General features: G+C 35.5%; 1 protein-coding gene across 4 annotated transcripts in view; it reads left to right on the top strand.

Moving 5' to 3' along the window:
• Positions 1–9,341: 9,341 nt before the first annotated feature.
• Positions 9,342–18,285, top strand: part of LOC148673560 (transducin-like enhancer protein 1) — a 48,496-nt gene continuing 39,552 nt past the window's right edge. For all 4 annotated transcript variants that reach the window (XM_088630175.1, XM_088630174.1, XM_088630173.1 and 1 more), the window contains exons 1-4: positions 9,342–10,169; positions 10,691–10,791; positions 12,101–12,164; positions 12,357–12,401. In XM_088630175.1, the coding sequence (XP_088486301.1) occupies positions 10,146–10,169; positions 10,691–10,791; positions 12,101–12,164; positions 12,357–12,401 (234 nt within the window). In that variant the 5' untranslated portion in view covers positions 9,342–10,145. The remainder of the gene's footprint in view (positions 10,170–10,690; positions 10,792–12,100; positions 12,165–12,356; positions 12,402–18,285) is intronic.

Below are 18,285 nucleotides of genomic sequence, written 5' to 3'. Positions count from 1 at the left end.
TTGCCTAGTACTACATAATTGACTGCTATATGCTTTGGTGTACCATAATACAGGTTTTCTGGAAATGTTCCGTGAAGTCATTATTTAAATAATGTATTGATCATGCTTTTGAAAGACTGGGGTTATATCAACATCTTCTATCACATTTGATTATTTGTATATTTCAGTTGTAAGTTAGAGAATACAATTGAATTAAATAGCTTCTTCCATAGAAGCATCTGTTTCCATAGCTTGAAATATTGCATTATTATAAAATGGTCATTCCTGTATACAGTACATTTCTTTTCCTGCTTTGTTCTTGGTTCATGTCAGGCAAAAGATGTCCTTGAACAACCCCTGTGCTATTCAAAAGGTGTTTATACTTTTATGCTCACATATTATGTGCTTGATGAACTGATTCTTCAAGCTGCATACAGAGCACATACAGTAATTCTCCACTGACATTACAAAGCACAAATACAATCCCCTGTGAGCAGAAATTAAATAGCCATGTAGATTTTCTTTCAAAACTAGATAACACTTATTACTTATGCATGCTTTTATTAGCAAAAATGACCTTAATACTGGTTTGAGATGTTAAAATAAATTATTGTATTTTTTTATAATGTACTTAATATAGCATTGTCTAATTTTCAACAGGTTACCAAAATGTAATATCTTTAGTAATTTTGCAGAAACACAATTTATACTGCACCTCAAATAATTATGTATTAAAACATAGTAGTTTTTAGTTTTTTTAATAATCTTTTACATAGACTATAAATCTCATTAAGTATTTCCTAGCTGTGTCATCAAGTAATTAGTAAATATTATTTTTTTATGCAGTATATTTTATATTTTACCAGATGCGCCTAATTGTTTTGACAGAAAGAGAAGGAGTTTTGATCTTGTCATAACAGAAACCTTTTTTTTCTGTCATAACATTTAATTTCCTCGTGACATTCCTATGTGCATCTCTCCACTTATATTGCCTCCATAGCACAAGATATGTAACTGAAGCTGCCAATTTTGTCTCCTCTATGATGCATGGTGGGAATTCTGATTTGATCTTAAACCCATTTCTTTAGAACATAAATTCCAAACCTGCTTATACATTATATGCAAGACACATCCTTTGTTATTTCTGTCTACATTAGTGTTGGAACATTTAAAATAGTTTAATAAATCTATATTGACAGAAAAGCTTTTTGGATTTTTTGTTTTGCATGTATATTAAATAAGAATAACAACTTCTTAAATGCTTTCTTTAAAGCATTACATTTTAATATTGCTACTTGTTGTATGTGCTGGCATAGAAGATATTAAGGCTACATTAGTAAATATGTTTTCTATTTTTCAAAAATCTTTAGGTTTTCTTGTAAGATACCAAGTTGTATTTCAGCCTCAATATAGAATTCCTTTTAACTATATCAGCCATTAGTTTTGAGCACTATTAGGTTGTGCCAAGCTGTTGGAAGAGATAAGTTCCATAACTGGTAGGTTCTTTAGTAACTTACATTATTTGACTTTTTAAAGAAAAAAAAGAGAAGTTAGAAGTTTTTTTTTCAACAAAATTCCACACTTCTGGATCAGTTCTGACAGAGAGTATGCAAAACCTGATTTGGGTTAAAGTCTGAAAGCCATGTTTCTATTAAAAAAAACAACACACCTAAGCCATGTGTTTAACCGCAAAGATTAGTTCAGAAGTGAATAGTATTTGAATAACAAATCCCGGTCATTAGTTAAATATAGCTCTCTAACAAAACAGGGACAACTGACCAGTGAATGCACCCAAAACAAAAGTAGAAGCTATGATCAATGTCAGAAAATAATCTTTCTGTTAGATTTTTGATAGATATACAGTATATTCAATAATACAAGTAATTTAAAGCTGAAAAAGTCTCAAAGAATATGTTGCAGTAAAGAAAATAACATGCTGAACTACATTAATCATGAAGTTTTAAGTTGCTTAAAATGGCCAATGCATTGCAATTTTCAAAATGGGTTGGATTTTGTTTACACAGAGAAAATACATTTGAAGTACTTGAGTCATTGCACACATTTTGGGAACTAATAAAAATTAGAATAAACAATATTTGGATAGAGTACCCGTGTGCCCTTGAGAAATTACTACAGTCAACTGAAGTGTTAGAAGAAATGAAACAGATAATAAAGGGAGTGGCAAACACAGCAGCAGATCCGCTGCACATAAAATTGTTGATAGGTGGGAACATGTTGAAAATTAAGTGTAATGGTGACTATTGTAAAGTGATCCATGCAGTAAGTAGAAACATACACAATGAATACTGGATGAGTGAAGCTAAGTTACAGCAAGCTATGCATGTGACAGATTCCGCTGTTATGGAAAATTCAGCTATGTCCTCATCAAAACAGAGACACAGGGAAACAATAAAAAAGCAAACAAATATCCTTGCTTGCATAGTACAATGTGTGCAATTTAAATCAGGTATTATTTAGGTTTACAATGCTTTAGTAAGACTTCATCTTTAGATTGCTGCATTCAGTTTTAGTCACAATACCACAAAAAGGATATACCTTTAGAAGGAGTTTTAACAATAAGAACGAGAATGCAACAAGAATGACTTCTGGTGTCAGAGATTTTTTATATACAGACAGATTAAAGGAGCTGAATATTTCAAGCCTTGATCCAAGTATACAACATCCTGATGAGCACACGAGTCAAGCTAAAAGCTACTTCACCTTCAGGAAAAAAGCAAGACAATGTTATCAAAAGTGGCAATAAAAAAGGAATTTGTTTAGGATGGGGTGCTGCTGTTGGTGTCTGGAGAAGAAGCAGGAGCAGCTACAGCAGGTAGGTGAGCCCACCTCTCTGCAGGCATTAGCTGGATGAAATTTTAAATTCACTTAGCTACTGAAAGTCCACAAAAGCAAGATAAGTCAAATGACATGCTCTTGTTTCCAGCCTTACAACCTGTCCCTCCTAGAGCACATTTTAATTGTCAACTGTTTTTTGTTCTTCTCAAAATCATGCAATGATGCACACAATGTTAATCAAAGGAATGGAAGCGTAAGAACTGAAAAATGAAACAGCACATTTGCAGAGAATTTGATGCTCTTGTAAAAACAGAAAGTCTTTAAGTACAGTACACAGAATTTCAAATGCAAAATCCGAAATATTAGTAAATAATCTGGAATATGTGAGAAAGGAGGTAAAGTTATTATCTACAGAACGAGCAAACTTCAAATGGAATTGCTCATCAGACGTTCAATAAATACTACAAAGCCATTTAAAATCTGATAGAAAGTCACTGAAACAAAACATGCAAGGGAAAGGGTATGAAAAATGCCTAGGAATTACCAAGGAAAATTAATTTCTCTGTAAAGGTTTATTTTTATACATGAGAATAGTGGGTGATATCATTTTTCTCTGTGGAAGGATGATTATGCTGAATAAAAAGACACTGCTGTATAAGCAAAACAGGATTGAACATGACAGATTTTTGGTTGAAAATTACTAATGAAAAATAAAAAAATAATTTTGTGAAGACATTCTTTACCACCTCTACATAGGAAGGCACTCCAAAGCATTACATGTGAAACATTAGATAAATAGGATATCCTGGTATAAAGTTAATTATCTGACTTCTAACTTAAAGTATATATATTTAGTAGCACTACCTTACTTATATGTTGAGATTAAAATCTTGATTGAAAGTATCAGACACTTTATGGACAATGAAATAGGAGCAAAGAAAGTGATTTGGATGTGACTTTAATAAACACTTTCTAAAAACCTAAAAGATTTAATAACAAGAAGATAAAGAGATCAAAAAGGCAGAAGAGCCAAAGTGTAAAGATCCCACTTGGGTTTATCTGCCTTCTTGGTCATCCGAATGGAAGAAAATAGCTTATATCCTTTCTGATCCTTGGAAGCTGCTATCAGTTGTCCATGAAACAGACCTTCATAATAAATCCTTTACATGCCAGTGTCCTCCTAGGTTTAGAAATTTAAAGTTACCAAGGCTAAAGGAGTATCGACGTAGAGAGGAATCAAGGATAAATGATAGTCAGGTTAAAGGAAGCACAAGGACGGGCAAGTAATTAATAGGTGGACAGAGCTGTTAACATGCTAAAGGGTAATCTCAGATAGGAAGACTGAGCCAAAGCAGAGAAAAACAGGACTCTGGAGTGCTTCCTGGGTTGTTGTGGGTCTATATAAGGCTGAGAAAAAAAAATAATGGGAAAAGGGCGGTGGAGTGGAGAGGAAAAGATTAGGCAAAAACACAAGATTTGATTAAAACAGACCGGTCTCTGTGAATCTCTGCCAGATGGGAAATCATAATACATTTATTTAGCCTACATACAGTACATTATCAGCTGCAGTAGCAACCATCAAGTACAAGTCTGTGAACATTGTGCACAATGTTATATATGAGGAGTATTATATGTCATCAGGCTGCAAAAGCTAGTAAAAATGGCAGTTCTGACAACAATGAAGTATTTATGCATACTGGTATCTGATCCTTATGCTACTTCACCGCACAGGGTTAGAAGTCTGGGTTGTGTAGGTTAAATTGCAGATATAAACTGAAAATCGACCCTGCTCTTCGAAGGGATGAGGGCTTCTTTAAAGATCTGGCTTAAGAATGACCTAGAGTCTGTTTATTTTACTCAAAAGAGACTAAACAGGTGGTTTGATTGAATTAACAGTGTCTTAAGAACATGGGGTGGAGTTATCCCATGCGTTACAATGAGTCTGAGCAGCTGTTAGGGGAATTTAGTTGCTGAGGGTGGAGGCTCATGTTTCTAAATAGAATCAAAAAGAATAAGTACAGAAGTACTTATGTGAATTGGTGGCTTTGCATGGTTGGGTGAAAATATTTAATTAAAAAATAACTAAATTTAGTAAATCAGTAAGATATACAATTTTGTCATTCTGAGTCTACATAACATTTGTGTATTTAGTGTTGCTGACAAACCTCAATTTCCTACAAATGTATTTACACATTCCTGAAGTTTGATAAATATTGTGTGACAATACTACCTCATTTACGTTATTCAAACATTCATACTTTCAAGTACCAGTTATGAATTCTAGCGAATTGGGTAACTTTATGAATCAATAAAGGCTGTGATAGTGATGCACATGAGAAATTAATAAATTTGCATGAACAGATTGTTTAACGATAACTGAAGACAGAAGAACATTGGAGGGTCCTGGCACGGTCTTCATCAAACAGTGAATAAATAATAGCTGCAGTTGATAATGATGGAGATGATTATGATAACAGACACATACTGTACATTAAGAGAGTTACTTTACAAATGCAACACATATTTTCAGCACTTAGAGTGCCACACTATCCAATTAACCTGTCTATGTGTGAGAGTATGTCATTGTAATATGCTTATAGAAAATGGTAGCATTCATGTTCCCTTTTGTACACAGTGTGACAGCATGTGGTGAGCAATGTGTTTTTATTTTAGACATGCAATGTTGTTACATGAAGTCACTGGGGCATTCAGAGTCCATCAATCAATCATCACTAGACATCAGCAGTGCTACAAACTGAAAGAAAGCACCTGTGACCAGCCCAGGCTTGGTCAACCAGGTGTAATGACTCAAGTGAGACCACCTGAGAAACTGCTTCCAAAGAGGGCCAAATATGCTTTCTAACACAATTGGGTGTCAAAAGACTCATAAACCTGATTGCAGTCATCGGGCAGTTCAGAGCTGTAACATATTGTAGTGTCTCTACAACAGTACTGTCCAGACTCAAAATCTGCAACATTTGCAAGCAAGCTTCTGACAGATTTCCAACAATTAATGTGGAATGCATCACTTATTGCATTCAAATGCTTTATCCCCATTTAAATGGTCAGTGGTTGACATAAGGGTCATTATGTCTAACACATATACAGTATGCATAAATTTGGACATAGGCAGAGATATTGAGTACAGACTACACCCATCATCTTATTATTAATCTGGGAAGCAACTGCCAGATAAGCAGCATTAATTTGACCATGGTTAATGATGACATACGCATCTACCACTGCCTGTCCTGTCCCACAGGTGTTGGATTGTGGCTGCAGTGCAGTTGGTCAGTTCATGATATTGATCATGTTGCACATTTTATGATGAAAGAGTGCAGTATTATTTTGACACTGATATTGCTGTGGTAGAACCCAAGTGTCATGAAATTGTAAACATGAAGTTGTATAGTCAGGTTACAATGGACATCGAGAAGCTGACTACTAAACTCTGCATTAATATCTTCCCACACCATCTGTCCATGCTCAGGTGATGCTTTCTCTATCCAGCCCCACGCCCAAAATGGAAGTCAATGTCAATGTCCTCCTGTGCAGTTTCTGTTTGAAGTGTTGATGTCAGAATTATACTATTGAATTATTTATTCTGAAACAGTTTTGCTGCTGTGAAAAAAAAAAATAAAGGTTGTGTTAAGGGGAAAACAGAGATCACTTGCGTTTGAGATATTTTGAGTAAGGATGCAAAAAATGTTGTTTTCAGTAATGAAAGGTGTAGCGTTAGAAGCAAATTGACAGTCTTAAGTGGATTGGCCAGTGAAAAATGATTTGCAGAGGAAAAATTACAAATGGTGTGGGGAGCCATTAATCCAGAATTTAGGAGTCAGCTTCTTGATGTCCATTGTAAACTGACTGCACAGCTTCTTATTCACAATTTCATGACACATGTGTTTTGCCACTGTAACAGCGATATCAGAGTCAAGATAATACTGCACTCTTTCAACATGATAGTGTACAAAATGATCAATATCGTGAGCTGACCAACTGCATTGGAGCAACAATACAACACCTGTGGGACAAGATTGGTAAATGCATATGTCATTATTAACCATGGCCAAATTAATGTTGCTTATTTGCCAGGCAATTCCCAGATTGAATATAAGAACATGGGTGTAGTCTGTATTCAATATACTGTATATGTCTATGTCCAACATTTTGCATATACAGTATGTGTTAGACATAATGGCACTGTCAATCATCGACCATTTAAATGGGGATACAGCATTTGAAGCCAATAAGTAATGCATTCTGTAAGAATTACTTGAACTCTGTCAGAAGCTTGTTTGCAAATGATGAAATGATATCACAACCAAATCCTTCTAGTCAATTAAAAATATAAAGAAATGCATTTAAAACAAATATCAGGAGACTCTTCTTTATACAAAGGGCTGTGGGAAAATGGAACAAGCTACCCAGCCATGTTGTTGAGGCTAATATCCCTCCTTTTTTTAAAAAGACAGCTAGATGAGATTATCAGATAAATTAGTTACTAAATATCAAATAGGTAAGATCTTTGAAGGGCCTCCTCTGACCCATCCTTATTCCTTATGCTCTTTTTGAATAGCAGCAGTCATTATTGTTTAGCTTCAAGATGAGTAGATGATCAGTCTAGCAATGATTAACGTTGCCATATGTAACTGAACATGTTTATATGATAACATTGTAATTCTGAGACTTTTTGTAATTCTTCAGGACCAACAGGACAATAGTATTTCTTTATCATTTCCACTGATAAAATTCTATTCCACAGGACGAAATTAGCAGGTTTCATTACTGATCACTTGATGAATCCAATATGTAAAGGAGTTTAAACAAATTACAACACCACATGGTTAAACGGCTCTTCATTATCTGTACTGAGTCATTGTTGTTCTTGCAGAGCTGTGCTGAATCTTTAAAACAAAGTTTAGGTTAAAATCCTCAGCCACAAAATATATAGGTGGCAATCAATAACTTCCAATGTTTCAGTCAACAAATTCATTACATTAACTAGAGGAATTAATAACAAGTTTCTGGTTAGCAGTGCAGTTTCTGCAATGTTAAGAAGTTTATATGAGATATTCTTTAAATTACAAAACAGCTTGTGAGGGCATAAGTCTTACTGCAGTGTTGTCAAGGTGAGTTAGAAATCTGTCCATATACTTTGAATTCTAATGTGAAAGCAATAACCTGCTGTCTTCCATCAGTGTGATCTACAGTCACAAAGAGCATCTGGCATGACCTCTGACCCCACTACATCATGTCAGTTTTACAGGTCAGCTGTTCCTCTACTCCATCTACCTACTATGTTGTCATTTTCTACTTATTTTATTTTCGTTTCACTGCAAAGTATGACTTTGTTCAAGTACTGATCTATATGTAAGAAGCAGCACTTAAAAATGTCTTTGAAGCTGAATAATGAGGAAACATAATTATTTTTGTACATTTCTTTTCATTAACTGCAGTTATGCTTATGGTGTGTTATTTGAAATATTATACATTTTTACAGCTGATTTTGTAGCAAATTTAATTAAATATATAGATGGTCAGACATGCAGTTTTGTGAAAAATCTTCCTCTGAATACAAAACTCTTTTAGTTCTAAAGCAACTTTTAGGTCAGGATAACCTAAAAAATAATACCTCACGGGTGACAAAAAATCTGTTTTTGTATGCTTGTTTTATATGCATGTGCAGTAAAAAATAAAAACTTTTAAGGCTGTAGATTACCATGATCTGTTTTTTTTAAGATATAGTAAAATGTCTGGATGGTTGGACAGAACAGAGTTAAAAATCTGAAATAGAGATTACATAGAATACAAAAATTATATAGGTCTGATATGTGTGATCAATTAATAGATTATTCAATGTTAAGCTATGGGCAAAGTCAACAACAATACAGTAACTCCATTTCTAACACATGGAATTTTAGACTCAGAATTATCACATCCAATCAGCTTTTAAAGAACATATTTATTGAAGGTGGATGCCCATTTTCTGTAATGCTGTGTACCAGACGCTTAAAACAGTAAAAAAAAATGAAAATTTGTAGGTGTGCAGATGATAGGTAGGCATCTTTAATAAAGCTTTATTTCTCAAGGTTGATTTTGTCTTTAGAAGTTACCTTTCCAGCTTCACACATATGCTAAGTTACCTTTCAAACCTGATGTTCTTAATTATTTTCTAGAACATTTTAGGTCTTTTTTTTTCCTTGAATGCAAAATCAACGAGGTGTAAACGAAATCGAAATCGCATTGTTTGTACAAGGAGAAAAAAAATCCGATTCTGTCTCTTTAAGGATTTCGTACTCGTCCCACGTTACTTTGACTGACATTTGAGGATTGTCACTCTCCCGCAGACCGACCACCTCATTCTTCATTCTTACATTTAGCACTCTCTCCTCTGCCATTGGTTGCCCTTACCGTATCTCAGCATAATCGACAAGCATGAACTCTCATGTATTGATTCTATTGGCGAGTTAGAGAGGAAACGTCATGACCCCACGTGTACATCTAACCTTGATTGGCTGCCGTGAGTTTTCAGAGGCAGGTCTAGATCTGGTTAGTTCAGGGAGTGTGAAACCGCGTGTTAATGTAAGCAGTGGGGAAGAGTGGGGTTGGGTGCTGTATTGTCATTCTTATTATTAAGATTTCCATTTTTATTGATACTTTTTATGTTTTAATATTCGGCTTTATTCTTGAGATATAGTTTAGGTGTTGTATTATCGAGTACTTTTTAGTTGTTTTTTTTTTAATATCAAGTGCATTTCCATGTTTTGCTAAAAAAAAAAACATTTTCATTTTATCCTGGAACAGCACACGCGGGGGATACTTCATCAGTCATTTGGAGGGAGGTGTTATTTTTTTAAAATAATCATTATTTTTGAGACTTTTGCGACAAACGTTTCGGTTTGGTCTTTTTGTGTGTGTCGCCTGTTCGCTTTGTTTTTGATCTTTCTGGATATCGCTTCGGGGAACCAGCGCTACGTTGTTCCATTGGGGGAAAGAAAAAACAGTTCCAAGGTGGACTTTATTTCGCTGTTTGTGAGCAAATGATTTTCTCATTTTTGGGGGGATTTTCGCTTTCTCTATTGGACTAACTCGAAAATCAACGAAGGTCCACTGTACAACACAAGTTAATTGCAGACCTGCGACGACTAGGAAGCGCTTGTTTTGTTCTGCGAAGGAGACGGTGGAGTGAAATAAAAGGACGGGACACCGAGGTTTGGTTTGCTTTACGACCCAATTTCTTCGGGGATCCAGGATGAATTTATCCTAATTCAGAGTTTCCTGCTTGTGCTTCTCAATTTCTGCTGAAAGGGGTTAAAAGATAACCGAGAATTGAGGATTCCCGGAGGAGGCGCTTGGCTGAAGGAGCAATGTTTCCTCAAAGCAGACACCCTGTGAGTGTAACAGTACAAAGGAAATGGGGGAAAAAGGAAACTTCGCGGCTTTTGCTTTACTGGCTGAATTCGTCGAGTTTTAATTTGTTCGTTTGTATGCAAAAAGTGAACGTTTTACAGTGCACTGAATGCTACGTTGTTATAATACGGGTTAATGCTATCCAGTCGCTCATGCGCTAACTCTTCAGTCGTTTTGATGCCAGAGTTTATTCGTTTCGTGGTTTTCCAGCTTTCCTTTTGTTTCTCATTTGATTAAGTCATACATGCACAGCGCAGTCTTTTTTTTTAAATGGGTTGCATATGATACATTCTTGCCTTACTTAAATTGGTAACAGCAATATCTTTGCAGCGTTTTAGTTTTTTTCCTACACGACAGCCTAGAACTTGTCTGCCCAGCTTGTGATTTGCTTCAGTTATTGTAGTGTTGTGTGCGTATAAAACTTCCTTTCAAAATTGTGAACTAAAATCGGCAACATAAAACCCGTGATTCTGCTGTCCTTATTTCATTTCTACTTTGACAGACGCCGCACCAGGCTCCTGGGCAGCCCTTTAAATTCACAATTCCCGAGTCTTTGGATCGAATAAAAGAAGAGTTTCAGTTTCTACAAGCCCAATATCACAGGTTAGTGCAATTTCCTATTTACATAACAGTAGCCAGCGCGAATATATCTCAATTCCGGACGAGTTATTTACATTTGACTGTTTTGTGTCCATTCTGCGGTAGGTAAAGTGTGGTAAGGTTGAAGAACCAGAGGGTGGCGTTTGTAGTCAGGTTAAATAACCACTTTCCTTCCGTCTGTGGACACGACTTGTCTAAATGTGCTTGTGGTTTAGGGTGTGCATACACTCTACATACATTTACATTGCATTTCAAAAGTTCTAAGGCCGATGTTTTTCATTCTTTATTAACTCTGATCCCGGCTTGTTTTCTTGGTGTCCATGAACAGTTAACTATCGTGTGTTTTGAAATGGTTTTGTGAGGAATTTGGCTTAGGAGTGTAATGGCAGCTCCATATACTTTATGGAGCGTATGTGTGCAGTCTGATACGTCAGCCTAACCACTTAAAAATTGAGTTTATCGAAACAATATGTAAGCAGTTAAGCATTTTATTTACTCAAAATTGCAGCAACACTTGAAATATAATCGCCCTTGTTTTTTTTTATATGTAAAGTGATTTAGTTCTGCATTAGTGAACCAAAATGTTTTCCCTTTCAGTAATATTGAAATGGTAATCACTGTAACAGCCAGAATGGAGCATTACTTTGTTTGCCATCTTATTTTTTTAAACACTTACCTGTATGAGTGGTCATTGAGTCATATTGAATATAGATGACATTACCTTTGGCTTAAAAGAACTCAGAGAAAACAATTTTCATTTACCCTGAACTCAATTTGTAAGACTGGGTCTCTTAGGTGAAGGTGGAATGCTGCCACAGTATTTCTGAGACAATCTTATTAGACACTACTTTAACATTTTGTTCTAGAAAGAAAATGAACTGAACAGAGATCCTGATGTAAATGTGTCAGTGGTTGAATTTGAGGTCCACATGTATATAATTTACTTTAAAATGGTTTACCTATAGTGCATTAAAAGCACCTTGTCATTATGGGAGCCACAGTCACCAACAGTGCATGTTTGATGTGAAATTACTGGAAAGTTAACAAGGATGACTTGGGATCTGAATTGCTCTTTATAGTAAATGCAATATGCCACTTTTTTTTTTAAATTGAAGCTAATTGCATAATTGCTTGATAATTTGCAGTTCAGTACAGAACTTTCTTAGGCCCGTGTTGATACTAAATATGCAAAATTCAGCACTTTTTCATTATGGCAGGCTTGTTACAGTAATGTCAGTTCTTAATGCGATTTTTGTTAACTGTATCCTATTATACATCTTAATTGAACATATAATTTGACCTTTGTTTTTAGTCTCAAACTGGAATGTGAAAAACTTGCAAGTGAAAAGACAGAAATGCAGAGGCACTATGTAATGGTGAGTTACTATTACGCAGGCTTTTTGTGCAGATTGCCAATTTCTCCTTTTAAAATCAACACGTTTGCAAGTAATCTGTGATGTTACATGGTTGTTGACTTTTGTGCATGTGGAAATCTACGACATAAACAGATGTTTGAAAAAATGTGTGAGGTGTGCTCTGAAACTGACAAGATTAACATGTGTTCACAGTACTATGAAATGTCTTACGGGCTCAACATAGAAATGCATAAACAGGTAAGCTCCGTTTTTCTTCTTTCACTTACAAAAGTTTTCCAAGTTTACATTAGTACAGGTGCTTGCCTTTTGAGTTTCATATCTTTGGACCAATTTAGTTTACATACTAGGGAGGATGGGGTTTGTAAAATGGGAAAGCAGCTGAAGAGATTGTCATCTAAATTACAAAAATGGCTAATGTTGAATGAGGATAAAAGGTCTTCAAAGTAAGTTTGAAACACCTTTTTTTCTTGAATCATTATTCTTTTTGGTTTGACTGTTTTATAAATGTAGATTTTGACTCTTGATTTGCAATAGTGACTTCAAGAGTGTAAAAGCATGTAATTTATGTTGATGTTTCTCGCTTGCCACAGGACTCTAGTAAGTGAGGATATAGCCTGGAAGTGTCTTTTGCATTACAGGACTGCAGAGTGGTTTAGACTGATGTGTAACATAGTTAGCTCAGGATGAAGGTGAAAAGAATGTGGTATTAACATAGAGGAAAGGGGAATGGAAGCTAAATGATGGCTAAATCAGCCTGATATGGAATTGAGTAGGCATTGTCTGCCAAAGAATGAATTAAAGGCTGAGTGTAAGTACTCTGCTTGTATGCTGACATTCACTTTTTCATCAGGATCTTGGCAACAATGAGTCTTTAAGTAATCGATTGCTTCTTTTAGAAGATTATCATTAGATGAGGTTGCGGTGTTTCAAACGTAGAATGAAATTCTTGCTTGATGCATTTGTGCTGTCTTGAAGCAAACCCTTGTTTCATTAAATTAAAGGGCATGGCTGATGGGCTAAAGGAGAAGAAATTGATCAAGGAAGTCTTCAGGTTTTCACTGTGCTCAAAGAGTTTTACTAAGCAAATGTACTTTGAAATTCCCAGTACATTTCTTTCTTTTTCCATAGATATTCATAGTCAATTCAAAGGTTGATAGCAGCACTGTCTTGACTGTTCATATTAAATGTCAGAAGACTAATAGATGCTGAAAAGGACTTAGTCCATGTCTGTCCTAATTGTTTCTAAAATCCAGTGGAGAGGAAAATTACAAAAATTGGAAGCAATTGTATTTAAGATGACAGGTTTTTTACATTAAAAGGTTTTGATGAAATGTCCTTATTTTTTTGCATATTTTCAATGAATTGTGGATAAAAATGCATGATCAGTTATTTAATGCTTTTATGGACATTTTTCACTGAACAAGGATAGAACTAATCGTTTTTTAGAATAACCAAGAACTGAAATCTTTACAGGAATGCCGTTTTATCTTCCTTTTTTCCAAGTGTGCTGTAATACTTTTTTTTAAATGTAGTTATTGACGTCAAGTGAGTATTTGGAACCTCAACAATTCTAAGAATAAAATGATAAAGTATTGAATATTCATGTTCTTTGGACTTGGATAATATCTGAGATGTCTCGTGTGAATGTACACTTTAGTGGTTTTTCATAACTGATAAGTGATGTTTTAGCATAGAGGGGGAAAAAATGCTTCAGGGTGGTGTGTTTTGAAGTGCTTTGGCATCAGGGTTTAAGGTAATGTAAACCTACTTGGATTGTATATATTCTGGGGGAGACAGTGTCCAAGTTATCTGTAGAGGTTGATTGCTTGATCAACAACTGAAAAACAGACTGGTATGTGCAATAATAACACATTCTCTGAGCTGCACAATCTGAATAAATGTGGTCCAGCCTTTCTGACAGTGCAGACAGTGTCGCAGATCCTGTGGAGGCGTGCAGCATGAAGTAATCATAATTCTTATTAAAACTGGTGACGTCTGGGCCCAAGGGTGTAACCAGGCTCAAATTGATGCCTTTTCTCTGACTGATCACCAGTGCGTCCTAAGTGCTCATTATGTTGTAGAGAAGGCCTCTGCAGCTCTCATTACATTTGACAGGAATTCTCTCCAGAGGGAAACTGGGCATTAGCTAGGCTCCTGGCAGGCTGAAATTATTCTTTTTATTGCTTATAAGCAAATGCTAGCATTCATTGTAAAGGAAATGTCATTTTGACAATGTCTTTGTTATTAGGAAATGCTCTGCTGTGAAAGTCTTTTTTCCCCCCTGCCTTGTGCTCCAAGGCATGCTTGTCTCCAGGGCTAACTACAGACTCAGTCATTGTGAAGGCCTCCTGTGGGTCTTCTGTATTTTTTTAATTCAGCCATTGCTGCTCAGTCAAGGATGAGTATATATATATAAACTTTCCCAATCAGCTGTCCAGTTCAAAGATGTGTATGCCAGCTTAACATTCCTGCTTTAAAAATGTAGGAAATGTGCTTTAATATGGGATGCATAGCATACACACTGAAAGCACTTTCAAACTGGACTCTAATTATGGAAATATAAAACCATTATCTTGAAGTATTTTACTCCTCCACGTTCATGGCATGTCCTATAATATTTTTAGTAATATTACTTCTGTTTCTGTCTGACACTTTCCCCTTACAAAAATGTATCATTAAAATTTATCCATTGATTTAAATAGGAAGACGTTATGAAAAAGTCGGCTCTATTGTTTTTAGGGGAAAATCTTTAAATGTCATTACCATACAGTGTTGTGTACTTTTAGATTCATGCTTGCACAGTCAAAATACAAGTATTATTTTCTTCCTTTCAAGATACATTGATGTTCTGGGGTAATCAACCAGATTTTCCAGTTTTTCTAGTTTTCTTTTATCTGCACGCTCAACTGGCTTGACCATAGGCCTATTCAGCATGTTAGAGACTCGAATTCAAGATTTCCCATGGGGTTTTACCAACACTTGGAATCGGACCACAATAGGGGTTGTTTATGGGTCACTTATAATTTCCCCTCATTCTCATTCCCCACAATGTACTAGTTCAGTTGTTGTGTTAATGAGTGAGACAATGGGTACATTTAAATAAGAAAATGCACAAGAGACATCCAGGGTTCTCATATCATGTAATTAAAACTGCACATTTATGTATTTGGCATTAGAAGGCTTAGATTAATGATATGTGATAATATCAGAATGAGCTGTTCTCGACAATTTCAGTATGGCACCTTTATGCGCATCTTTGAATGTTGCAGACCACATAAGCATTTAATATATTTTAACATTATCTCTAGATTACTTTTTTGAATGATCAGATTGGAACAGTGTTTTTTAATCACACTAAAACCTGATTTGTAACAAGTTTTATTGCCATTTTGAAACTAAATATGTTAAGATAATAGTACCCTTAAATGCTTCTTTAATCACTTTTGTAGGTTTTAGTGTTGTATTTAACAGTGTTAATGGTTATTGGATTTATGTTGCCATAACATTTAAAATTGTACCGCCATTGGCAAAACAAGTTTACAGACAGCAATCCATTTTCTTGCTCATTCTCTGTTGCCGGTTCTTGAACCTGTTGACTCAGGTGGCATGTCTGGATACTGTGGCTGGAAAGATGGTTTCAAGCCCACAAATACAGGTGGTGTATTTAGTAAGGGGTAATAATTCTAGGGCTTAGTATGATGGTTCTGTGTATGTAATTAATTGCTGACCTTACTGGACTCTCTTGTGTTTGTAGTACGTGTGCACAGCTTATAAGACCTTCAGACATTAATAGTCTTGCTGTTCTGAAGGGCTGCTGTCATCAGGCATTACAGCAATGCCCTTTTATTTTCATCAGCTGTGACTGCTGTCTGGTGCCTCCTGGCATAATTCAAGAGATAAAGCTTCCTGTGTCTAAAGCCTGGATTGTTTAGGTGTAGGATTAGCTTTTGTTCAGTGGCAAGCAGCCAAAGAAGATTCACTGCTGCTAAAGCCCATTGATAGACCCTCTAAACTACTACTCAGAATGTTTAAATTCTGCCCTTTTCCCTTTAGCAGCTGTGTGGGCTGTCATTCTTCTACTGAACTGTCTTCAGACTAATTTCTTTACATGAAGACCTTGGGCAAGTAATGATGCATTTAGCCCAGAACTGTTGTCCAGTGTGATCTGAACTGATAGCAAAGATCTGTTTTTTCAACAGATCATCCTGACCTGCTATTTTTCACATCCGTAAGTCAGTCTTTGACTATTATTTGCATACTAGTGCAACATAATATTTTTTTCATAGTTTTACACTTCATTTTACTGAATAGGACCTGTCTTATCTCTTTGGTTGGGAAGGGAAAAAACTTGTGAATCTTTGCATGATGATCTCAGTTATAATTTTGCACTCAAAATGGAGTGAGATGTATTTCAATTTTCTTGGTGTAGAATACTATTCAGCACCCCAGCCATCTGGAAAGCCATTTTTATTAGTAGTTATATAGTTGCACTGTTTTATGGTACTTAAGAATCTGAATTGGGACTCGTTGTAGAACTGGATATAGTCAATCCATCCCTAAAATTGACATGGACAGAATGTTAGTCACATGGTTAAGCATATTTTAATAATTCTAAGACATGGGCATATTTTGTTTGGCAATCAAGTTTTTAATATAATTGTTGCTAAGGTTTGAAATTGTATTATTTTTATGCTGTACAGTTAGGTACCAGGATTTAAAGATGGGTAGAAAAAGGACCCTAATGTGTTGTGGAATTCTTTCCTCTGCGATTTTCAGCACATCTCCAAAAGACAGGTATACAGCAGACAGATTGTTTAAATCCAAACAAGATCTGGAGTAGTACCATGAAATCATTTTTTTTCTTTATAAGAAAACTAATTTATACTTTCTTTGGAAGTGTAACAGGTGGCCAGCTGATAAAAATAGATGGCTTAATTTGTATGTATTAATTTTCCATATGTGTTGTATGTACTTGGTTAAGCCTATGTCGCTTGGTCAGCTCTTGATAATTAATTGGCTTGGGTAATGCAACCACTTAATGTTAGATTGTTTTTGGATTAGTGTATTTAACGAAGAATTACTTAGCAGTAGATGTTTGTAATGCTGTTATATTAAGTATTTATTTCTGATGGGCTTTATTCTTTTACTGATCTGCATTTGTGGTGGATAAGATTGAGATCAGTTATGTAAAATTACTGGAAATTGAATCTTGCCAGTTTTTAAACAATGGAGTGTTTCAACACTCTGCACTCTCTACAGTTTCTGTACTTTAGTTATGGGTCCAGTGCCTTTGAATTGCTGAACTGTTTTTATTTCTCTTTAAATGACAAACTGTTATTGTTGAACTGTTGCCAACAGTTGGAATTAACTCAAACTATTTTATTATGGAAGCAAATTTTATAGAATGGTGAGGACTTTTTTAAAATTTCATGCAGCTGTGAAAAAATAAGGTTGCTACTTCAATGGTCTTTTCAGCCTTGGCCATTACTATTTCCTTATCCTGTTTTCCTAATAATAAAAAAGCTTTTGTTTTTGTAATGGTTATTTGACAGTCTATCTTATCTTTGGACCTGCACACTTATTACATTTCTTTCTCTAGGGTCCTTTGACCCATTCCCCTGGGCCCTTGAGATTGCATGGAATAATTGCTAATCCTGATACTAGAGATTTTGATCTCTTTTCTCATTAGGTACAATAGAATTGCTGGAGTATGCTCTAGGTGACCTGATGTTGTCACAGCTGATACATTGGGATCCTAAAGGAATCGGAATACCTTAGCTTGCAGAATGGAAGAGCTCTGTAACTACTGGTAGTTGTTTTTAAAAGACTGTACCTTACATGAATTGGTCTTTGCTTTCTATAAAATTTTAATGACATTTTGATGAAGCATGTAGTTTGCACAGTACCTCCTAGTGTATTGACTGAGTGAAACTGCTTTTTCTTGTACATCTGCTTGCACACTTTTTTGCATGCATCCTCAAGCTTGAACTGTCCTGACATCTATGTGCCTGTAGCTGTGCCTTGCAGTGGCAAGTTTTCTGCTAATTCTGCCATGGAAAGAACATCTGGGAATTGGGCTATTTGGCCTAAGATAAGTCTGTGTTGGCAGATAAGTTCGCTC

Source organism: Lepisosteus platostomus, chromosome 4 (assembly GCF_059453375.1).
Source record: "Lepisosteus platostomus isolate fLepPlt1 chromosome 4, fLepPlt1.hap1, whole genome shotgun sequence".
NCBI lineage: Eukaryota > Metazoa > Chordata > Actinopteri > Semionotiformes > Lepisosteidae > Lepisosteus > Lepisosteus platostomus.
The sequence above is the reverse complement of the archived record's forward strand: the minus strand, read 5'-3'. Positions and strand labels throughout refer to the sequence as shown.